We start from the raw sequence: 25,000 nt of genomic DNA on the forward strand, positions 1-25,000 counted from the left end.
GAGCAAAAAGTAAATTTTATTTAAGAAACAGAACAGAGAGAGACAGACAAACAGGAGGGAGCCCAGAGCTGGTGTCTGAGGGAGTGGGGGTATCTTGCCCCTTAAGATTTTAGTTTTCCTTTCTTCTCATGCCCCTTCCTCCTCTTATCTTGCCTACCTGGTGACCAAAAGGCAGGCAGAGAGCTGCAGGGGGTGATCCTTCTCCTCTCTCCCCAGGCAGTTAGCAACTGGGTGATGGGCAGTGTTCTATATCCATTTCCTTTTCTTTGATAATCAGCTACCTGTCTTTTGCCCTGGTCTCATTACCCCCTCTGATTAAGGGAATTCTTACTGCTGTAAGAGGAAATGGACAATGACTACTCTGATTCCTTCAGGCTTAGAGGGGGAAATGTGGGGCATATTCATTAATTCTAAAAACTGCTTTATTTGCCTATTTTTTGGAGACATTAATTTCACATTTTTTAAATTTTCAGGTAACTTGGGTTTTTACTCCTGTAACAACTGAAATAACAAGTCTTGACACAGAGAATATAGATGAAATTTTAAGTAAGTACATCAATATTTTAAAAGTATATTTTCTTCTCTGTGAAGAGTTTATATAAAAAACAAGAAAATCTCAGTTACCTAGAATAGTTGAAGCTCTGGCATTCTAATTCCATGGCTTATTGAATTTTTTTTTTAAATAAAGCACTTTTGCTTTTTAGTTTTAGTAAAATTTCTTTAAAAGTATAAGTCTTCTTTCTTGTGTTACAAGTAAAGCTTTTAGTCTTTTTTACTTCTTTGTCTTGATGTAGATACCATTCTTAACAAAGTATTTCGCTGAAACTATTTAGAGGCTTGTAGTTCTCACCATGCAGCACTAAATGTTAATGTCTTTAGGACACAGCATATATATATTTTTTTAATAATTTATTCTGATCTCTTACAGTGTCATTGGTTAAGTTCAATAAAGGTTTTATTTAATGCGTTGTTTTTTTGACATTGTGATTATGGATAGAATTAACTTGAGAGAAACCATTTCTGATTTTTAAGAATAATAAAGGGAAGGTGAAGATATGGTTAATAGAGGATCACAATTTAGGGGCTTTAAGAAAATGTGCAATTAAACACTCATTGGTTTGCATATAACAAAATCTAATGAATTAGTGGTGAAAGGGATTAAAACATTCATTGAGCATCATACATTGTTTTGTGTTCCTACAACTTTAAATGATAAAAAAGTCTATTTCCATATTCTGGGATCTAAAGAGCAGTAGTTCTATAAACTTACCAGGTTTCAGAATCACCTGGAGGGTTTATTAACATCTGTACTGCTCTGATGACCCCAATTTCTGTTAGAAACTGCTAGACCCATCCAAATTTGCATTTCTGTAAGTTGCTAAGTGATGATGGTGTTTCTGGTTCAGGAACTACAGTTTGTGAACCACAGCTTTAGATTGAATAGGCAAGTGGATAAAACACGCTTTTTGGTAAAAAGGGAAAGGAAATTGAAACTCATGTTTCATTCTCACACCTTTGGTCTTCCAAATTCTGGAATACCTTTGTGTTTTAATTTTGTTACTGTTTGGGGAATTTAAATTTCTCTAATTAGGTTTAGGCAAAGAAACAGTGCTATATCTTTCTCATGTCTTCACATCCTGATATGCAAATGGTAGTAAGTTATTTTTACAACAGAGAGTAACTGTTCAATGGATAGGAACCACAAAAATGTACACCTTGTGCAACATTGTTAATTATAGGTCACTTGTTGCTACTAGATGGGACATCTGAAATTTAGAAATAGCTTAGTTATACAGGTCTCTTGTGAAATAGGATTTTACTTACAGAACTAGTTCTCCGTAATTCTTGAATATAGATAATCAACAAATGGATCATTAGAATCCAGATCATTCTGCTTTAGGAGAGTAGGCTAATCAGTAGCTAACTTGATTGATCTAGATTTGATTTCCTTTTTGTTTTATATTCATTTAAGATGCAATGAAAGTGGAGAGTAGAGCATATAGAGAAAAGGGGCAAATTATATCGAAGCCATCCATGACTGCATGAGTTTTTGGGTGAGAGAGAACTTAACTGTTAGTGTGGATTTTTAGTTGGCCTTTATAAAAAGGGAAAGACCATAATGAAAATCGTATCTTTTTGTCAGAATTGTGTAGACACAAATAACTTTGGTTTTGTTTCTCAATTTCAGACAATGCTGATGTTGCTTTAGTAAATTTTTATGCAGACTGGTAAGTAATCTTGTTTTTATATTTTGTTTTGTTTTGTTTTGTTGCTGAAGGTGACTATTCCTGTGATAGAGAGTAACGAATAGGAAAACTTTCTTCTATTTTTTTCAAGATAGGATTCCATTTACGAAATCAGTTAAGGCTCATCCACATATAAATATCTTAATTTGGCAAGAATTTGTTTTAAGAGAGAAATATAATTGATTCCATTATGCCAAATCTTAAAAAGAAATAACATATGACAAAATCAGTAATGCAGTATTCTGTGCTGACTGTGGAAAGAGGGCAGAGTCTAGAGATCAGAATTTAGGTGTGGTAAGTTTAGAAGAAAAAATACTGTTTGATATTTTTCAGTTTATGCAACCTGCCACCCTTTGCAGGGAGCCTTTACTTAATATGAATCGGATCCTGCCTTCTATGTTTATGTGGTATCCTACAGACCACTGACCACTTCCTTTTTCTTACTAGAAATTGAATATCTGAAATCCAAAGTGTTTGTGACCAGAGTGTTTCAGATTTTAGATTTTTAAAAAAATTTTTAAGATATTAGCATAGACTTTCCCAGTTGAATGTCTCTTATCTGAAAATCCAAAGTTTGAAATACTCTATAATCTGAAACTGTTTGAGCATCACTTCTGATTTTGATTTTGAATTTTCAAATTGGAGATACTTAGCTTGCATGAGGTTTACTCTTATTTTATCTCTTTGTACCTTTGCAAACAGATTTTGATGGCAGAGGCTATGTCTTACTGGTATTCCCAGAATCTAGAACCAAGACATGATATATAGTATTTTAAAGAATGTGTTGTAAAAATAGGAAGCAGGAAGATTTAGTTGGAGAGAAGTTTGAAACACTGGTGTAATTTGCCTTTAAGGGCTTACTGCCTAGGCTGCCACTGTCCTGCTTCGGGCTAGCTACAGTCCAGCAGTTTATCTAGATTTCTGCAGCAGTTTCCTCACTCATTCCTCATTTATGTCTTTTTCTATTCTGTTCTCTTTAATATAAGCCAGGGTTCTTTTCTACAGTGCAAATTAGATTAGTTTACACTCCATCTTAAACTTCTTACGTGGTTTTCCATTACCTTTTGGTTAAGTTTAAGCCTTTACTTTGGCCTAAAAGGCCCCTCATATTTTGGCTGCTTCCTATCTCCACAGCAGTGTCTCTTGCTTCTCTGCACTCCCATAGTCTGCTTGTTATACAGAACTTTAAATTCTTGTGAAATTCTATATTCTTTCATCACTGAACTCATGATATTTCCTCTGCCTGGATAGATCGCTCTTTGTTCTCACTCACTTTTTAAATTAGTTAAATGTTAATCATCTTTTAATAATTTAAGTGCCATTTTCTTCAGGCCATTTTATCAGTATGCCTACTCCTTCTCTCAAGTCAGATTAGGAATCTTTCTTATACACATTTCCCCATTTTATAATAACTTGACTTATGATTTTTTTACTTTATTATGATACAAAAGTGATACACTTTCAGTAAAACCATACTTTGAATTTTGATCTTTTCCTGACCTGTTGGTACATGATACTGTACTCAATCTTCATAGTGGGCAGTGGTGACAAGCTGAAGCTCCCAGTCAGTTGTGTGATCATAAGGGTAAACAGCTGGTATTCTACATTTTCCTCCCTTTGTTGCTGAACTACGATGTTTGGTAGATAGGTATATTAGGTGCTTTTCAATTTAGGATAATTTTAGCTTATGATGGGTTTATTGGGATTTAACCCCATTTTAAGTTTGGGAATATGTGTAATTCCTATAACACCCCAATCTTACCCAGTGGAAGCACTTTTGGCTATGCTCCAGTTGATAATTCACTGCTTTGAGGAAATAGTTACCACAGCTATATTTTTTTTCAACATTAATTGCTAAGCACTTTGCATAATACATGGCTAAGTACATATAAATATCTGCTGAATGAACGTATGTTTGATACAGATATTTAAAGAACTTTAGTAAAAAGTTGGAAATATACAGACAAAATATCCTTTATAAAATGTATAACAAAGATAGCGTTTTCTTCTGGGTGCAGTGACATACACCTCTAATCCCAGCAACTTGAGAGGCTGTGGCAGGAGGTTTGCAAGTTTGAGGCTAGGCTCAGCAACTTGGTTAAACCCTTAGCAACTTAATGAGGCCCTGTATGAAAACAAAAAATAAAAAGGACTGGAGATGTAGCTCAGCAGTAAAATGCCCCTTGGTTCAATTCCAAGTACAAAAAAAAAAAAAAAAAAATCCAAGGTAAATTAGGCCAGATGTAATATTTGTTTAAAAAATTTGGTAGAAGATTATCTAGGCAAGTCTACTTTAAAAATAAGAAAAGTGAGATTCAGTGGAGTAAAGTATTTCCCCAGGGTTACCTGATTAGATTGCAGCAGAGGAAAAACTAGAACGCAGTTCTCTTGGCTGAAGAATTTTGTTTGCATTGAGAAAGAAAAATAGAATATACTACCAACCTTTTGCAAAAACTGAATTGGAGATGTGAACTAATTTCAGTTACTTAGGACAACATACTACCTAAGGAATGCCTGAGCTGTTAATGAATTAGTATTCTTGTATTCAACTGAGAAAAGTGGGGTAATTGACTGTAGGACATGGACATATTCTCTGTGGTCTCAAAAACTAGACTCTAGATTCTCTCTGGAAGTAGTTCTCTCATAGAACTACCTAAAAATAACTCGTATGCCTCAGAGAGTAATAAACCATAGTAGGTGCTTAATAATGCTGTTATGTGCCAGACTCATCTGTGTTTTTTTAATGCTCAGAATTGCCCTGCAGTAGGTATTATAATTTCCATTTTAGGCTGAGGAAGTTGAGGTTCAGAAAGGTCATACGGCTTAGTAAGTGGTGGAACTGGGATTTAACTCAGGTATGTCTAACTCCAAAGCTTATTTTCCCCCCAAGTAGAGCACAGTAGTAAGTGGCCCCTAAGTATCTTTTTTTTTTTTTTTTTTTTAAGAGAGAGTGAGAGAGGAGAGAGAGAGAGAGAGAGAGAGACAGAGAGAAAATTTTTAATATTTATTTTTTAGTTCTCGGCGGACACAACATCTTTGTTGGTATGTGGTGCTGAGGATCCAACCCGGGCCGCACGCATGCCAGGCGAGCATGCTACCGCTTGAGCCACATCCCCAGCCCATCCCCCTAAGTATCTTTGCAGACATTTTCCTGTTTGGTTGATTTATTAAGGATTAATTTAAGCACTAGATAGGAGATTAGGATCAGATGATCTTATGGCTCTTTCAATAGATTGATTGCTTTTTTGATGCTACTTTCATAAATGTAACATTTCCATGTGGGTAGATGTGTATGAAGGTACAATAATATTGGAAATGAACTTTTATTTCACCTTCCCCTTTAGACTTTTAGTATTAAAACTGATGCAATTTTAAACATGAACCTGTGCTTAAATACTTGCTGGGCAGAAACTGGACAGTCCACAGAGAAGGAGCCCTGGACGTGAGTCTTTACTTTGCCCTTAAGGCAGAAGCTTGATCATTATTTCTTTACTAGGTCATATCCAAATTTCTTAAAAAACTAAATCAGTCCCTGGTGTTCTCTTCCCATTTCCCTCCACTTTTCCTATTTTCAGCCAGTTGTAAGAACCCACAAACCTGGAGTCCTAGCCTCTCTGGTTCCTCCATTATATTAGCTTATTCATTTAACAGACATCTATTGAATGCTTATTAGAATACATAGTCACATAAGACCCGGTCCATGATGTCCACAGACCCTTTTCACCTATCCCAGATGGGAGAGATTTAAGAATGCTAAAAGAGGAAAGAACCACTTGAAAGCAAAAGATTGAAGATACAGATCCTTGATATATTCTAGGACATCTCCTTAGGAAGTCAGGTGAATAGGCTAGAAGAAATGTATACAAGAAGAAATAGGGAGGAGGTATAATATTTGCTTCATTTCATATTCTATACAGTGTTTTTATTGGATTATGGCTAATATATATGACATAATCACACAGATTAAAGAGTTCACAGGCTTCACTTAAGTAAATTTCTTCGTGTACAAGGGCTCTGGAAGCAGTAGTAGCTGTTTTAATTTGTTAACATAGCCTCAATTCCATATGAGAATGTCCATTCTAACCCAGTGATTTGAATGTATGCGTATACTGACTCTTCTCTTTCTTCTTAGTCCTTTTAATGACCTACAGCATGTATTTGTGAAACTGGTTGGCCTAATTAAGGAATAGTCAGAATTAGAAGTAAGAAGTTTAGAATTTTATAGGCTTTGTCCCCCCATTTTTAAAGTAGCAAAAAGAAAGAAGAGGAAAATTGGACAGGAAGGCTTTGAGAAATTTAAAATATTTGCTTTGGGACTTGATACATTTAGTGTTTTTACAGATATACTAAATTCATAATAAGGGGTAAATCTGGAGGGGAAACGATTCATCAGATGCTATATATCCTCTAATGCAACTTATTTATTGAATATACATGAATATATTAACTTGTCTCTGAGATTTGATAGGATAGCCAGGTGTATTAGAATAATATTTGCAATAAACTTTTGTAAGAGTTTGTACAGTAGTATAAAAATATGTTCATTATTTAAAGAAAGCAAATTTCTTTCATAAATGCTCAAGCCTGAGTTGTTATAAATCCTAGGAATATATCTTAGAGGGAATATTACAGACTTATCTCATGGCTTCTGTGAGAGATTCTTAGATTCTTAGCTGTGAGCTCCTTAATACTGGCAGTTATCTTAAGGTGAAAAAACTAAAAATCTTTTAATCATTCATACAGTATTTGAATTGGAGTATAGTCTTTGAATTCAAAATTGCCTTCATTTCCACGGAATGATATTAGAACCCGTGATTAAATAAATATGATTGTCTAACAAAGTTATTTATTTTACATATACTAAATATCAGTAGGTGATAACCAAAGTAAGATTTTATTACTTCTGCTTTTCACTTCTAATTGGTGTGCTTATCTGTGTATAGGTGTCGTTTCAGCCAGATGTTGCATCCAATTTTTGAGGAAGCTTCTGATGTCATTAAGGAAGAATATCCACATAAAAATCAAGTAGTGTTTGCCAGAGTTGATTGTGATCAGCATTGTAAGTAACTCACGAGGAAGTCTGGAAAAACAATTCTGTTCCTTCCTCTTCTACATGCATATTTTTTTTTTTCTTTTGAAATGCCATGCTGTAAGTGGAGAACAAACCAAAATGATTCTAGCAACCTTGGCTAAATTGCTAATGTTTAATCTACATATAACCCTATAAAAGTTTGCTTGATGTTATTTTTTAAAGATTTTGCTAAGATTGACTTTGAGGTATAATTAGTTGTTACTGATGATAATTTTAGTGAGAGTGTTACGAGTGTTAGACTTTCATAAAATTCCAATTTCTTGTATTTTGCTTGTCTGTGGAATACTTGGTATACAATCGTAGTTTTATATATACATGACAGATTCTCTTCCTTGAACTGGCGAGCTAGCAGTAATGTTTCCTCCTGAGTGCTTCCATTACATTTGAACTTTCCTTTCTCCTAGTACCAAATTCATTGTATTTGGTAGTTCTGGTTTATTGTGTTTTAGTTGTCTCATCAGCTGCACTTAACAGTTCTTCAAGGCAGGACTTTTTTTCTTGTTAGTCTTTTAAGTGGAGACTAAACCACTTACCTAATTTTTGTTTCTCAAGCATTTGAGTTTCTAGGAGATAGAGACTGCTTATTAAAAGCTTTTTACAATGAGTTATTGGCAAGTTGGCTAGAATACAGAGCTGTTTTTTTATTCTACAAGATTTTTTATCCTTTACACTTAATCTACTAACTAGAATTAGTGTGTGTGTAGGTATATGTATGTGTACACACACACACACACACACACACACACACACACACACACACACTTTTCGTTTTAGTAATGAGGAAATGGAAATAAAGTGGCTTAACCGATGTTGCACAGCATGAAGTTATTCAAATTGGAATTAGAATCCTGAGCTCCTGACCAAATGCTGTCACAGACCAGTTTGCTTTTTTCTGTTCAACTCAATAAGCATTTTGAGAATTTATTGGTATAGTACTATGCTAGGCAGAAAAGCATTTTCTTTTTAACAGCAGGTTATTCAGAGTCATATGCCATATTTTTGTTTGCTAAGATTCATAACTAGATAGAATGAAGGGAGCCATAAAAGATTGTTATCATCACACTGCTTTCTGTCTCTTTCCCTACTCCCTTCAATTGACAGAGAACATTGTATGATGTAGGCTCTCCATTCAAACCTTTCTATTTGTGTAATTAATTAGACATTGCAAGTGCAAATAAGAACCCCTACTTTTGCTGAATTTGAACTGAAATATCTGAATTTATGCTCTTAATCTTATAGTCATTGGGAAGAAAGTTGACTTACTTTTGAAATAAATCTGATGTCATTACTCTAATATTTCTTTTAATTGGAGAAATAGTCATTGTTCACATTCTTTTCAGTTCACTAGAGAGGGTTACTAATGAACATTATATTTGAAGGATCATGTATGCTCTCTACATATTTTTTCTTTTTGTGTAAAATTCTTCATGTTTTAAAAAATGATAGTAGAAAATCCTTATTGGCAATTTATCCACATTTTCTACTTTCTCTATGAAGGTTATAAGACAGACTGTGCTTTTGTTAAACCTTTATATGTCATTTAATTATAGAGGCTTTGAACTGAAAAGAACTTTAAGAATTCTATGGTTTAAAGAGAAAAGAGTGTTAGTTAAATTGTTCTTTGATAGAGTTTTTTTTAAAAAGAGATTTATTGAGGTATAATTGACATATAAATACACATGTTTAAATTATACAATTATATATATATATATATATATATGTAAATTTAAAAAAAATTTTTTTGTGGTACTGGGATTTAACCCAGAGGTGCTCTGCCCACTGAACTACATAGTGAAGTGTCATTTAAGTCTTGCATATTTTTTATTGAATTGTTTATTTTCTTACTGACTTTGAGAGCTTTTTATAATACTATGATATTATTTCTTTTTTAATGTGCATTTTGCAAAATTATCTCCCATTCTACTCTCTTTTGAGAGTGTCTTTTTAAAAATTATGGTGAACTACATATAACATAAATTTACAATCTTAACCATATTTAATTATACAGCTTCAGTAGTGTTAAGGATATTTATATTGTTCTGTAACCAGTCTTCAGGCTTTTATCCATCTCAAGAACTGAAACACTATGCTCACTAAACAGTATCTTCTCATTTCTCCCCCATGTCTCTTGGAAACCACCATTCTGTTTTCTGTTTCTATGAATTTGACTTCTCTAGATGCCCCCACATAAGTGGAATTGTGCAGTATTTATTTTTGTGACTAGCTTATTTCGTTTAGTATAATGTCCACAAAGTTCATCTGTGTTGTAGCATGTCTTAGAATTTCCTTTCTTTTTAAAACTGAATAATATTCCATTGTATAAATACAGTAATCTCCACTTATCTATGGAGAATATGTCCTGTAACCCTCAGTTGATACCTGCAACTGCAGACCATACTGAACCCAGTGTATGCCATGTTTTTCTTACACATGCATATTTAAGATAAAGTTTACTTTATAAATTAGGCACACAGTAAGAGGTTAACAAAAATAGTTAATAATAAAATAGAACAATTTTAACAACATAAATATCTTCTTGTACTTTTATCTTTTCACCTAAAGGAAACATTTTGTTTGTTTTTAATTAATTTATATTTTTTATTCTAAAAATTTTAGTTATACATGAGAGTAGAATGTATTTTGACATATCATACATACATGGAATATAATTTCCCACTCTTGTGGTTGTATATGATGTGGAGTTACCCTAATCGTGTTTTTGTATATGAACATAGGAAAGTTATGTCCCATTCATTCTGTCTTTTCTGTTCTCATACCCCCCCACCCCAAATCTGGTGAACCTCCACTCGTCCTCTGACCTTATCCCACCCCCAGCCTATTGTGAGTCAGCATCTGCATATCAGAAAACATTTGGCTTTTGATTTTTTGGTATTAGCTTATTTCACTTAGTATGATAGCCTCCAGTTCCATCCATTTACAAGAAAATGCCATAATCTCATTGTTCTTTATGTGTCTGAGTAATATTCCATTGTGTGGATGTACATATTTTCTGTATCCATCTATTGAAGGGTATCTTTGTTGATTTCATAACTTAGCTATTGTGAATTGAGCTGCTATGAACATTGATGTGGCCATGCCATTATAGTGTGCTGATTTAAGTCCTTTGGGTCAAATGGTGGTTCCTTTCCGGGTTTTCTGAGGAATCTCCCTACTGCTTTCCAGAGTGGTTGCTCCAATTTGCAATCCCACCAGCAATGTATGAGTGTACTCAAGGAAACATTTTATGACTATTTTTGACTATTGAAGTTGCCAGAATCACTACTTTGCATGGGGCCATTAAGATAAATAATGGTTACTTAAGCATAATGGCCCTTTGTAGTGACCACTACAGTCCATCTGATAACCAGTATAGCTAATAAGTGACTAAAAGGTAGGTAGCATATCAGTGTGAATATGCTGGACTAAGGAATGTATGTCCAGGCTGGGTGGACCAGGACATTGTAAGCTTTCATCATGTCCCTCAGAATAGTGTGAAATGTAAAACTTATGAACTGTATATTTCTGGAATTTTTCACTTAATATTTTTGGGCTATTGTTGATGTGGATGACTGAAAATGTGGAATGTAAACTGCAGATAAAGAAGGACTACTATAAATCACATTTTGTTTGTCATTTGTTGATGGACACTGGGTTATTTTCATTTCTTGGCTATTGTGAATAATGCTGCTAAGAAACATGGGTATACAAGTAAATATCTTTTTGAGAGCTTGCTTTCAGTTCTTTTGGATATATATACCCAGGCATGGTATTGCTGAAACATGTTATTTCTGTTTTTAATATTTTGAAGAACCGACATACCGGTTTGCATGATAATAGTAATGGTTCAAATGTAAGCCAGTTTACATTTCTTTTGTACTGATTTCTCCACATCTTTGCTAACACTGTTTTTTTTTTTTTGATAGTAGCTGTTTTAATGGGTATGAGGTAATTGTGGTTTTGTTTTATATTTTCCTGATAATTAGTGATGTTGCTCTTCCTATGCTTTTCAGTCATTTGTATATCTTCCTCGGAGACATGTTTATTCAAATGCTTTGCTCATTTTTAAATTAGGTTTTTTGTTTTGTTTTTGTTGCTGATTTTGATTTCTTTGTGGATTCTTTTTTTTTTCTTTTACTGCCTTTATTAAATATCAATTTCACATAATTATTGCTACTTAAACGTTTCAGCATGTTCCTCAATGACCAGATGAATTTTATTTATTTATTTATTTATTTATTTATTTATTTTGTTGGTCGTTCAAAACATTAAATTTTTCTTGATATATCATATTTCACAGTTTGATTCAAGTGGGTTATGAACTCCCATTTTTACCCCGTATACAGATTGCTGAATCACATCATTTACACTTCCATTGATTTACACATTGCCATTCTAGTGTCTGTTGTATTCTGCTGTCTTTCCTATCCTCTACTATCCCCCCTCCCCCTCTCTCCTCCCCTCTTCTCTCTCTACCCCCTCTACTGTAAATCATTTCTTCCACTTGTATTATTCTTCCCTTACCTGTTGTTGTTTGACTTCGTAATGGCTGCCAATCTTACTGGAGTGAGATGGTATCATAGGGTGGTTTTGATTTGCATTTCTCTGACTGCTAGCGATGGTGAGCATTTTTTCATGTACTTGTTGATTGATTGTATGTCCTCCTCTGAGAAGTGTCTGTTCAGGTCCTTGGCCCATTTGTTGATTGGGTTATTTGTTATATTATTGTCTAATTTTTTGAGTTCTTTGTATACTCTGGATATTAGGGCTCTATCTGAAGTGTGAGGAGTAAAGATTTGTTCCCAGGATGTAGGCTCCCTATTTACCTCTCTTATTGTTTCTTTTGCTGAGAAAAAACTTTTTAGTTTGAGTAAGTCCCATTTGTTGATTCTAGTTATTAACTCTTGCGCTATGGGTGTCCTATTGAGGAATTTGGAGCCCGACCCCACAGTGTGTAGATCATAGCCAACTTTTTCTTCTATCAGACGCCGTGTCTCTGATTTGATATCAAGCTCCTTGATCCATTTTGAGTTAACTTTTGTGCATGGCGAGAGAAAGGGATTCAGTTTCATTTTGATGCAAATGGATGTCCAGTTTTCCCAGCACCATTTGTTGAAGATGCTATCCTTCCTCCATTGCATGCTTTATCCCCTTTATCAAATATAAGATAGTTGTAGTTTTGTGGATTGGTTTCTGTGTCCTCTATTCTGTACCATTGGTCCACCCGCCTGTTTTGATACCAGTACCATGCTGTTTTTGTCACTATTGCTCTGTAGTATAGTTTGAAGTCTGGTATCGCTATACCGCCTGATTCACACTTCCTGCTTAGCATTGTTTTTGCTATTCTGGGTCTTTTATTTTTCCATATGAATTTCATGATTGCTTTATCTATTTCTACAAGAAATGCCGTTGGGATTTTGATTGGCATTGCATTGAACTTATAGAGAACTTTTGGTAATATCGCCATTTTGATGATGTTAGTTCTGCCTATCCATGAACAGGGTATATTTTTCCATCTTCTAAGATCTTCTTCTATATCTCTCTTTAGGGTTCTGTAGTTTTCATTGTATAAGTCTTTCACCTCTTTTGTTAGGTTGATTCCCAAGTATTTTATTTTTTTTGAGGATATTGTGAATGGAGTAGTTGTCCTCATTTCCATTTCAGAGGATTTGTCGCTGATATACAGGAATGCCTTTGATTTATGCATGTTGATTTTATATCCTGCCACTTTGCTGAATTCATTTATTAGCTCTAATAGTTTCTTTGTAGACCCTTTTGGGTCTGCTAGGTATAGAATCATGTCATCTGCAAATAGTGATAATTTAAGTTCTTCTTTTCCTATTTTTATGCCTTTAATTTCTTTCATCTGTCTAATTGCTCTGGCCAGTGTTTCAAGGACTATGTTGAACAGAAGTGGTCTGAGAGGGCATCCCTGTCTTGTTCCAGATTTTAGAGGGAATGCCTTCAATTTTTCTCCATTCAGAATGATGCTAGCCTGTGGCTTAGCATAGATTGCTTTTACTATGTTGAGGTATGATCTTGTTATCCCTAATTTTTCTCGAGTTTTGAACATAAAGGGATGCTGTACTTTGTCGAATGCTTTCTCTGCATCTATCGAGATGATCATATGGTTCTTATTTTTAAGTCTATTGATGTGGTGAAAAACATTTATTGATTTCCGTATATTGAACCAGCCTTGCATCCCAGGGATGAATCCTACTTGATCATGGTGTACAATTTTTTGGATATGTTTTTGAATCCGATTCGCCAGAATTTTATTGAGGATTTTTGCATCTAGGTTCATTAGAGATATTGGTCTGTAGTTTTCTTTCTTTGAGGTGTCTTTGTCTGGTTTAGGCATCAGAGTGATGTTGGCCTCATAGAATGAATTTGGAAGTTCTCCCTCTTTTTCTATTTCCTGAAATAGCTTGAAAAGTATTGGTATTAGTTCCTCTTTAAAGGTTTTGTAAAACTCTGCTGTATACCCATCTGGTCCTGGGCTTTTCTTAGTTGGTAGTCTTTTGATGGTTTCTTCTATTTCCTCAATTGTTACTGGTCTGTTTAGGTTGTCTATATCCTACTGACTCAATCTGGGCAGATCATATGACTTAAGAAATTTATCGATGCCTTCACTATCTTCTATTTTATTGGAGTATAAGGATTCAAAATAATTTCTGATTATCTTCTGTATTTCTGAAGTGTCTGTTGTGATATTGCCTTTTTCATCCCATATGCTAGTAATTTGAGTTCTCTCTCTTCTTCTCTTCATTAGCATGGCTAAGGGTCTGTCTATTTTATTTATTTTTTCAAAGAACCAACTTTTAGTCTTGTCAATTTTTTCAGTTGTTTCTTTTGTTTCAATTTCATTAATTTCAGCTCTGATTTTAATTATTTCTTGCCTTCTACTTCTTTTGCTGTTGTTTTGCTCTTCTTTTTCTAGGATTTTGAGATGAAGTATGAGATTGTTTATTTGTTGGTTTTTTCTTTTTTTGAGGAATGACCACCAGGCAATGAATTTTCCTCTTAAAACTGCTTTCAGTGTGCCCCATAGATTCCGATATGTTGTGTCTGAGTATTCATTTAACTCTAAGAATTTTTTAATTTCCTCCTTGATGTCTTCTAAAACCCAATGATCATTCAGTAACCTATTGTTCATTCTCCAAGTGATGCATGATTTTTCCTTCCTTCTTTTATCGTTGATTTTCAGTTTCATTCCATTATGATCAGATAAGATGCATGGTATTATCTCTACTCCTTTATATTGTCTAAGAGTTGCCCTGTGACATAATATATGATCTATTTTTTAGAATGATCCATGTGCTGCTGAGAAAAAAGTGTAACTGCTTGATGTTTGGTGGTATATTCTATATATGTCAATTAAGTCTAGGTTGTTAATTGTGTTATTGAGTTCTATAGTTTCCTTATTCAACTTTTGTTTGGAAGATCTGTCCAGTGGTGAGAGAGGTGTGTTGAAGTCTCCCATGATTATTGTATGGTGGTCTATTAGACTCTTGAACTTGAGAAGAGTTTGCTTGATGAACATAGCTGCTCCATTGTTTGGGGCATATATATTTATGATTGTTATGTCTTGTTGGTGTATGGTTCCCTTGAGCAGTATGTAGTGTCCCTCTTTATCCCTTTTGATTAACTTTGGCTTGAAATCTATTTTATTTGATATGAGTATGGACACTCCTGCTTGTTTCCGCAGTCCATATGAGTGATATGATTTTTCCCAACCTTTCACCTTCAGTCTATGTATATCTTTTCCTATCAAATGCGTCTCCTGTAGGCAGCATATTGTTGGGTCTTGTTTTGTGATCCATTCAACTAGCCTGTGTCTCTTAATTGGTGAGTTTAAGCCATTAACATTTAGGGTTATTATTGAAATATGGTTTGTTCTTCTAGCCATATCTGTTTATTAATGTGACTAAACCTGATTTATTTTCTTCTTTGATTATTTTCCCCCCTTTATTGTCCTACCTCCCACTGTTGGTTTTTATTGTTATTTTCCATTTCCTCTTCCTGTAATGTTTTGCCAAGGATTTTTTGAAGAGATGGTTTTCTAGCTGCAAATTCTTTTAACTTTTGTTTATCGTGGAAGGTTTTAATTTCATCTTCCATCCTGAACCTTAATTTCGCTGGATACACGATTCTTGGCTGGAACCCATTTTCTTTCAGTGTTTGAAATATGTTATTCCAGGATCTTCTAGCTTTCAGAGTCTGTGTTGAAAGATCAGCTGTTATCCTGATTGGTTTACCCCAAATGTAATCTGCTTCCTTTCTCTTGTAGCTTTTAAAATTCTCTCCTTAGGGCTGGGGATGTGGCTCAAGCGGTAGCATGCTCGCCTGGCATGCGTGTGGCCCGGGTTCGATCCTCAGCACCACATACCAACAAAGATGTTGTGTCCGCCGAGAACTAAAAAATAAATATTAAAAAATTCTCTCTGTCTCTCTGTAAAAAAAAAAAAAAAATCTCTCCTTATTCTGTATGTTGGGCATCTTCATTATAATGTCTAGGTGTGGATCTCTTATGATTTTGCAAATTCGGCGTCCTGTAGGCTTCTAGGATTTGGAATTCTGTCTCATTCTTCAAGTCTGGGAAGTTTTCTCATATTATTTCATTGAATAGATTGTTTATTCCTTTGGTTTGGACCTCCATGCCTTCCTGTATCCCAATGACTCTTAAGTTTGGTCTCTTTATGTTATCCCATATCTCTTGGATGTTCTGCTCATGGTTTCTTAGCACTCTTGCTGAGCTGTCTATGTTCTTTTCAAGTTGAAATACTTTGTCTTCGTTGTCTGATGTTCTATCTTCTAAGTGATCTACTCTGCTGGTAGTATTCTCAATTGAGTTTTTAAGTTGGTTTATTGCTTCCTGCATTTCTAGGCTTTCTATTTGTTTGTTTTTTATTACCTCTATCTCCCTGTATAATTGATCCTTTGCTTCTTGGATTTGTTTATGTAGTTCCTTGTCAAAGTGATCTTTCATTGTCTGATTTTGCTGTCTCATGTCTTCCTTGAGACTCCAGATCATCTGAAGCATGTATATCCTGAATTCTTTATCTGACATTCCATCTGTTGCAGCTATTACCTCTTCTAAAGTTGAGTTGACCTGCATTGCTTGTGGTCCTTTCTTGCCTTGTCTTTTCATACTGCTCGTGTTTCTTTCTGCTTGGTAAAAGTGTTGTGTTTTTGAAATTTTCCCCCTATTTATTTATATTGGTCTTGTATAGTTGAAAAATCTCCCTTGCAGTGCGGTTAGTGGCTGTGCTCCTCCTCCAATTGGGGTGATCTGTCTACCATGCTGGCGGGCCACTAGGCCTGCTCTGCCGGTCGCTCGCAGGTCTGCCCACCCTGAGGGCGCGGGTGGCGGCTCTGCTCTGGCCCCACACCAATTGTGGTGACGTGACTACCACGCCCACGGGTCATTGGGCCTGATCTGGATGCGGGCGGCGGCTCTGCTCGGCCCCTACTCCAATTGGTGTGATGTGTCTACCACGCTGGCAGGCCTCTGGGCCTGTTCCGCCGGTGGGTCGCAGGTCTGCCTACCTTGCGGGCTTGGGCGGCAGCTCTGCTCGGCCCCCACTCCAAATGGGGCGACCTGACTGCCACTCCGGCGGGTCGCTGGGCCTTTTCCGGACACGGGCGGCAGCTCTGCTCCGCCCCCACTCCAACCAGTGTGATGTGTCTGTCTCGCCGGCCGGCCGCTGGGCCCGTTCCGCCGGTGGGTGGCAGGTCTGCCTATCTTGCAGGCTCGGGCGGCGGCTCTGCTCGGCCCCTACTCCAAATGGGGTGACTTGACTTCCACGCCATCGGGTCGCTGGACCTGATCCAGGCGTGGGCGGCTGCTCTCTTCGGCTCCAGCTGCAGTTGGGGTGACGTGATACCACGCCGGCGGGTCGATTGGCCTGTTCTGGGCGCAGGCGGCAGCTCCACTCTGCCCCTCTGGCCCCCACAGCACCCAGCAGGACCCGGACCGAGAAGCAGTTTCCGCGGTTTCCCCAGCCCTGAGCCAAAGCAGCTCCGGGAACCAGAACCCGGCCACTCCGAGCTCAGTGCATGCTCTGGTAGGAGCAGGCTCCAAGAAGCAGACTCCGCGGGTTCCCCAGCCCTGGACCAAAGCAGCACCGGGAGCCAGAACCCAGCCGCTCTGAGCTCGGTGCACGCTCTGCTAGGAGCAGGCTCCAAGAATCAGTCTCCGCGGGTTCCCCAGCCCAGGGCCAAATCAGCTCCGGGAGCCAGAACCCGGCCGCCCCGAGCTTGGTGCACGCTCTGCTGGGAGCGGGCTCCAAGAAGCAGAGTCCGTGGGTTCCCCCAGCCTTGGGCCAGAACAGTTCTGGGAGCCAGAACCCGGCTGCTCAGAGCTCGGTGCACGGTCCACTAGGAGCAGGCTCCAAGAAGCAGTCTCCGCGGGTTCCCCAGCCCTGGACCAAAGCAGCTCCGGGAGCCAGAACCCGGCCGCCCCGAGCTTGGTGCACGCTCTGCTGGGAGCGGGCTCCAAGAAGCAGTCTCCGCGGGTACCCCAGCCCTGGGCCAAAACAGTTCCGGGAGCCAGAACCCGGCTGCTCAGAGCTCGGTGCACGGTCCTCTAGGAGCAGGCTCCAAGAAGCAGTCTCCGCGGGTTTTCCAGCCCTGGACCAAAGCAGCTCCGGGAACCAGAACCCGGCTGCTCAGAGCTCGGTGCACGCTCTGCTAGGGGCGAGCTCCAAGAAGCCGTCTCCGCGGGTTCTCTAGCCCTGAGCCTGAGCTATCTGTCTGCGAGATGCAGGCAAATAACAGCCTGAAATCACCTGTTCCGTAGCTGAATGAGCTGAGATCAGTAGAAAATAGGGATGATTATGTCAGCTCTCCAAGATGGCGGCCGCTGGCCTCCTCCGTGGACTGACCGGTGTGGAGAACTGAACTGGACCGCTTCCCTCCTCTGTCTCAAACCCAGAACTAAGTATTGAGCGCAGCCATTCCACCGCTGGCAGAAGCCCACAGAATCCAAAGCGCTGCACCTCCTTGCCGCCACCTCGCCGTTTCCCAGCGCGCGCCGCAGACTCCGGCTGCGGGGCAATCCGCCGAACAAGCCGCGCGACCCTCTGTGCGGAGAAATCGCCCGCGACCGAGCCCCCACCGCCGATCCTCACGCGATGAAAATCCCTCCACTAGATTCTGGAGCACCTCAATTTTGCTGGAAATTCCCAACAAGACAGCCTTCAGCTGTTTTAACTCGTCATTCTCCCGCACAAGTGACGCGGCACATGGGGGTGATGCACTCCCTTCGCCGCCATCTTCCGACTCTTTGTGGATTCTTATTACATGTATGATTTGCAAATATTTCCTGCCATCTCAGGTTGCCTTTACACTTTGTTGTATATTTTGATGCATAAAGATTTCAAATCTAGTGTAGTCCACCTTATCTGTTTTTACATTTGTTGTTCATGCTTTTAGGTGTCAACATTCAAGAAGTCATGGAGGGGCTAGGGATATAGCTCAGTTGGTAGAGTGCTTACCTCGCATTCATAAGGCCCTGGGTTCAATCCCTAGCACCAAAAAAAAAAAAAAAAAAAAAAGTATATGTGTCATGTGTGCTGAAAGAGAAATATATCCATATGTGATAAAGTATTGAACCCATAAAGATATATGCAGGTGGGCTGGGGATGTGGCTCAAGCGGTAGCGCACTCGCCTGGCATGCGTGCGGCCCGGGTTCGATCCTCCGCACCACATACCAACAAAGATGTTGTGTCTGCCAAAAATTAAAAAAAATAAATAAATGTTGAAAATTCTCTCTCTCTAAAAAAAAAAAAAAAAAAAGATATATGCAGGTGTTCATTATATTACTTTTTCATCTTTTCTGTAAGTATGAAGTTTTTCAAACTTTCAGATTTAAAAAGTTGGTATTAAAAAAAAAGTCACTGGGCTGGGGATGTGGCTCAAGCGGTAGTGCGCCTCGCCTGGCATGCGTGCGGCCCGGGTTCGATCCTCAGCACCACATACCAACAAAAATGTTGTGTCCGCCGAGAACTAAAAAAAAATTAAAAAAAAAAAAAAAAAAAAAAGTCACTGAACCTGTGGTTTGTCATTTACTAACAAATCAGTTAGGAATGCCTTATTGCTTTAGTTTTTGAGGAAATGTGTTTGGACATCCACAGTGTACAGGTGTATCATGATTATTATTGTAATTTCTGTTTATTTTCACTATGATAAATGACTTTCAAAACAATCAGTGAATTTAAAAGGAGTTTTTGTGAATAGATTTTTACTGGCATGGTATTGGACGCCATTTCATTGGTCATTGGTCATGAAGCTAAGTGCCATTTTCATCTCTTCCCTACAGATGTTAGGAAATGTAGATGGGCTTTTTGTGAATTTTCTCACATTAAGATGAATAATTCTCCCATTATCAAGTAGACACATCAATAGGTAAAATAAGGAAAACTAGCTTATACTATCAATAAATACCAAAGGACTTAACAAAGTACATTTTCTTAAAAGAAATTAATGTGACAAAATGCATGAATCAAGCCTTTCTTGCACATGATTTTTTAATCTCTTGTAGCTGTTTATTACTTAATTAATGGCCCTTATCATTGAGATGCAATATGTTTAAATTTAGTTTTGAAATCTGAGCCAGAAACCTTTATATTATCCTGTTTTGTGAAACTGTTGTATATGTTATATTACAAATTTCTTTGTCCGTCCACTTTAAGAATTGAAGATGAAGTGAAGATCACGAAGTCAAGAAACAGACAATAGAATTAATTATAGGACAATATAAAAACATAATGACACTAATTTTCAGAAAGCATTTCAAGTGAGTGTTTTCAAAGTAGTCCTTTGGGAGGGAATACACCTACTCATTCCTTGGATCGTTTTGGGAAATCTTTAAGGAGTTTCCCTTTTTGCCTATTTTCTGGTCTCATCAGGAAAATGCATCGCAGTTTATATAGGTGGGAAACCTTCCTTTGGTTTGCTGCTTGCATTTTTATCTATCTCCTTCTCTTCCGCTTTATAGCATCCTGTGAAGCTTTCTGCCCTACCTTTACCTCACTTCTATATATGCCTTTCTAGAACTTTCTTGGGATTTTCTTTGTTGAAAGATTCAGCTCCATGGGATGAGAACTTCAGAACAGGAGAAAGAAAAGAAAGCAAGAGTGGATATTACAGGCTAATTCTACCCTATAGCCTCTTCTGTTTCTGTGTATGAACTGAATTTAACAGCTTTGCTTATCTCCCCTTCACCCCCAAAATAATAAAGTTGGGAACTGTAGTAGATAATTTTGAACTTCTGAGGCTTGATTTTTATCAGGAAGCTTGCAGCTATCTAAGCTGAAGCGTATTTTTTTGAAATCCTGGTGTAGAGTTTGTTGTTTACCTCCAAAAACCCCTAAATTCTCTATTTGCTGTATTTAATGTAGGGATCAGACAAAGTATGAGGAGAACAAGAATAGAAAATGGTGACGGGGGGAATCAGGGCAACTCGAAAAGAGACAGAACATTGAGGCCCAGGAACCACATCTTATTCCTGTGCTGGCAGCTGAACAGATATCCCTCCTTGTTTTGCAGAGGAGTGGAATGCTAGCGTTCATTTTGTCATAGATCTGACAGTTGTTCACTTAGTGTTTCCCATGTGGAGGGCCCATAAAAGGAAAATACATATCTAGAGAAGATCTATTTTATTGTTGATACTTTATATAGGGTGATAAGAAATTATCTGAGCTTTCTTATTTTGCACTGAGGGACTCTAAACTGATACATGTTTTTGGTATGATTGTATATTAAGAGTTTTCAGAATCTCATTTAAGGTTCTAGCCTATGGAAACAATTTGAATTAATATTAGCAGTAGCAGTATTAATTTATTAATCATAATAATAATGATAAAATGTAAGTTTTATAAGATTAGGGACCTTATCTTTTTATTCCCTGATTCCTAGCCTTGAATTGGTACTTAGCAAATAGTAGGTGTTTAGTTATAGTTGTTGTAAAGATGGATGGGTAAATGAATAGCAAATGGTAACTAGAATTTATGAACTGTTACTTTTGTAGATACAGCATTAAATGGTTTAAGTAGATCAACTCATTATCTCCCAACAGCACAATAAAATATTTTCTGTTGTATTTTGCCAAATCTAGTTCATCATTGACCATAAGGCACAATTTTATCTCCAGCTGCAGAAATGGAGAAAAACTGAACTCTATCACAATGCTTTCTTTCATTTAAAAAAAATTATACCTATCATTAGAACTGTTTTAGATTCATTTAGATGTAATTTTAAAAATGTATCATTAATGTGTTTACCTTTAAAAGAAAATAACTTTGTTTAAGGAATTCTGAAACAACTTCACATTCAGAGTCTGACTCTTGTGCAACATTTTCCAACTGAGTCAGTTTTTATGTTTGTCCCCACAATGTTGACTCTGTACCATTAAAAGTGTTGATAATACTCTTGATTAAAGATTCTTACTCTCCTTTTTCTAGGAATTTTTTTCCAAGTTGCTGAAACCTATTTTGCAAGGATTAATGCTAGAAACTTATTTTTTTTTTATCAATTGAAACATCACTACGAGTTAAGTAGCTGTCAGCCAAAGTCAACAAAATACAAACCAAAATGTGAATAATGGTTTTCCTCAGTGGTGGTTGGATTACAAATGATTCTTGTTTTCTTCTTTATAATTGCTCATTTTCCACAATTTCTTCACACACACATACATGCACATGTATGCATGCATGTGTACATACCCATACTTAAAACATGCTCTTGCTTCAACTGTGGAACCTGATCGTATTTCATCTTCTGTAATCTTTGGAGAGTTTAGAAATAGAGTTCATCACTCTGATGGTAATGCTGCCTTGCATCCAGAAGATCCCATCAGTCTGCCCCTGGTGGGACCAGGTTGTCTGCTGACCTCCAGTGGTTAGAGGCTGTATGGCACTAAACAAGAGATGTTTTTAACGTTACTTTTTTTTGTTAGGGCAGGACTTTCAGACTCCCAACAGCATTTTTAAGAAAGACTTTGTAATTGTTCTTGAATTAGGTAGACATTCTCCCATATACTAAGTTAACTCTTACCTGTCTTCCAATGAAACTTGAGCCTTTCTTTTTGGAAATGGAGATGCTTTTATAAAAACTGCACATAAATCTACATTAAGGCAAAATATAAAATGAAGAGTGTATGTACATTGAACAGTTAAGCCTGAATTCTGAGTAAGCTTCTAGGCTTGCTTTTAATTTTTATATTTAGGATTATACTTTTGTTTTTGTGTGGGTTTTTGTTTGTTTTAGTGGTGTATGGTTTGGAATAGAAAAAGTTCCAAAGGCAGGAGTGGTCCTTGTCCTAGAAACAGGAGAACAGGAAGACCTTCCTGTTGAAATCATCTGGCTCTTTGTACTGAGTGCCATGGATAATCGTAGCAGATGAAGAGCTTGAGGCAGTTTCCACATTTGGAACCCTACTGGGCATTGGTGAGGCAGGCAGAAAGGACCCATCAAGGAAAAGTAAGTGGTCATTGAAGCAAAAGTACATGGTAATTTTCCAATCAGGGAACTGTTAACCTTCTGAAATTTATAATTCCTCTGACATCTATTTTAACATTTGATCTACCCAATTTATTAAAAAAAAAAACAACTCTATTATACCCCTTAAGTAATTTTTTGTTATATTGTCAAAGTGTCACATCGTAATTATCTTAAAATCACTTTTGTCCAAAGCCTGTAAAAAGTCAACTTTATGTCTGATTATTGATCAATGTAATTTTAAGGTTTTTGTTTCTAAAGAATTGAAAACCACCACACTATGCAGTATACCTGCTGTATTTAATCTTCTTTGCTCCACAACCATAATTTTAAGGCAACCTAAATGTTGTAATGTTTCAATTTGTAAACAGACTCATTATTTCTTCCAGGATCATTGTGGTAGTTTTCTTGTTAGTAGTCTCTTGGTTCTTTGTTACTACCAGGTGAATTTTTGGAAGCCAACACTGTACTTTTATTGCTGTATATCACAAACAGGATAAAATTCAGATTTGATGATCTCTTTTTTATTTTTATTCTACTTCTGATTTGTGCATATTTGTTTTTAGCATACTACTTTCTCATTATGTTCACTAATTCACCAAGTTTAGAAAGTTTAAAGTATCATATTGTCTCTGGCAGTGCCTCTTATTGTCCATTTTCACACTGATCTTTAGGCCATAAATGGAAAACAGATATTTCCTGTTACACTATTTTCCTTCTAAGTCCTTTCTTTCTTTTTTGAAAAAATGTGTTCTTTTTAGATACACATGACAGTAGAGTGTCTTTTGACATTATACACACATGGAGTATAGCTCTCCATTATTGTGGTTGTACATGATGTGGAGTTACACTAGTTGTGTATTTGAACATAGGAGAGTTGTGTCTGATTCATTCTACTGCCTTTCCCATTCCCATCCCTTCTGTCTTCTCTTCATTCCCCTTTGTCTAATCCAATGAACTTCTGCCCTCCCTCCCACATTCATTGTGTTTAGCATCCACATATGAGAGAGCTTCTGAGTCCTTTCTGTCAAATCTTTTGTGGATTAAAAAAATTCTTGGCTTCTTATTGGCAAATTAGGCAAATTAGCCAGCTCAGCTAGTTTAGCCTTATTTATTTTGAATATGGACCTAAATCGAACATAGTACTATTTTACATTCATAGGTCTTATATTATTAAATTTTAGGTTCTTAAATTACTATTATTATTGCCAATATGAAAGACAAGTGTCATTTGGTAATTTAATTTGTAACTTCCTGATTGCAGCTGAGTATGTTTTTGTGTTTATTGGCCATTTTTGTTTCATAAATTAAAAATATATATTCAGTCCGCTTATCCTTTTTGAGAGAGGTGGGTTGTTTCAAAGAGGAGAGTGAATTATACCCCCTTTGTATTCTACTTTTATTGATGTCTTAAGGAAGTTTCTAGAGAGTTCCACCCATGTATTACCTCTTTACTTTTGACTGATAGTAGGATTGCATCAGATTTCTTTCTAAGTCCCTACTGCACATGAGGTTACCCACAGATACCCAGGCAAAACACACAGGGAGGTTGCTATTATAATGACTAAAATAACATGCTAAAGATCTAAAGGTAATGCTGACTAGTTCTAATTGGAACTTGTTTTTACAGATTTTATGGTTGATGGGTTTTGCTTTCAATTATCCTTTCTCCCTAAGTCTTAGAATTTTTGTCTCTGTAAAGGTTATAAAGGTCCCTTTCAGGGTAATTTCTGTTTTTCTTACTGGGGAGAAGTATTTGGATGTACATTCCTCAGTCCTAAGAGCATAGTCCAGAGGATAACAGGTTGTAAAGAAATGTAACATTCTATTGACTTAAGCCAGAGCAGGATCAGAATGGCCTTAGGGAAATTCCTTTTGTTGTTTGTTGTTGTTAGGGAAATTGCTTTTGTTGTTGTTGTTGTTGTTTGTTTGTTTTGTTTATAAAGAAAGCAAGTGGTCCAGTTTATAGAATTATTCTTTAACTTCATGTTCCCACTGATCATGTCTGTGAGCAATCACCATGTTAACTTCAAAAAACTAGTTGGGAAGTGTTCCCTCTTTGTATCTTTTCTGGAATAGTTGTATAAACTTGGCATTATTGACTCCTTACATGTTTAGCAGAATCTGGTCGTTAGTAAAGGTGTCTAGGAACGGAGTTTAATG

General features: G+C 37.0%; 1 protein-coding gene across 2 annotated transcripts in view; it reads left to right on the plus strand.

Moving 5' to 3' along the window:
• The window catches only part of ERP44 (endoplasmic reticulum protein 44), a 99,311-nt gene that overhangs the window by 27,403 nt on the left and 46,908 nt on the right, over window positions 1-25,000 (plus strand). The window contains exons 2-4 of one of the 2 annotated variants that reach the window (XM_081280884.1): window positions 474-546; window positions 2,189-2,228; window positions 7,190-7,305. The exons of the other annotated variant lie outside the window; for it this stretch is intronic. Of the exons in view, the coding sequence (XP_081137010.1) occupies window positions 474-546; window positions 2,189-2,228; window positions 7,190-7,305 (229 nt within the window). The remainder of the gene's footprint in view (window positions 1-473; window positions 547-2,188; window positions 2,229-7,189; window positions 7,306-25,000) is intronic. 2 annotated transcript variants of the gene reach the window in all.

Source organism: Spermophilus citellus (genome assembly GCF_964194105.1).
Source record: "Spermophilus citellus genome assembly, chromosome: 2".
Classification (NCBI taxonomy): domain Eukaryota; kingdom Metazoa; phylum Chordata; class Mammalia; order Rodentia; family Sciuridae; genus Spermophilus; species Spermophilus citellus.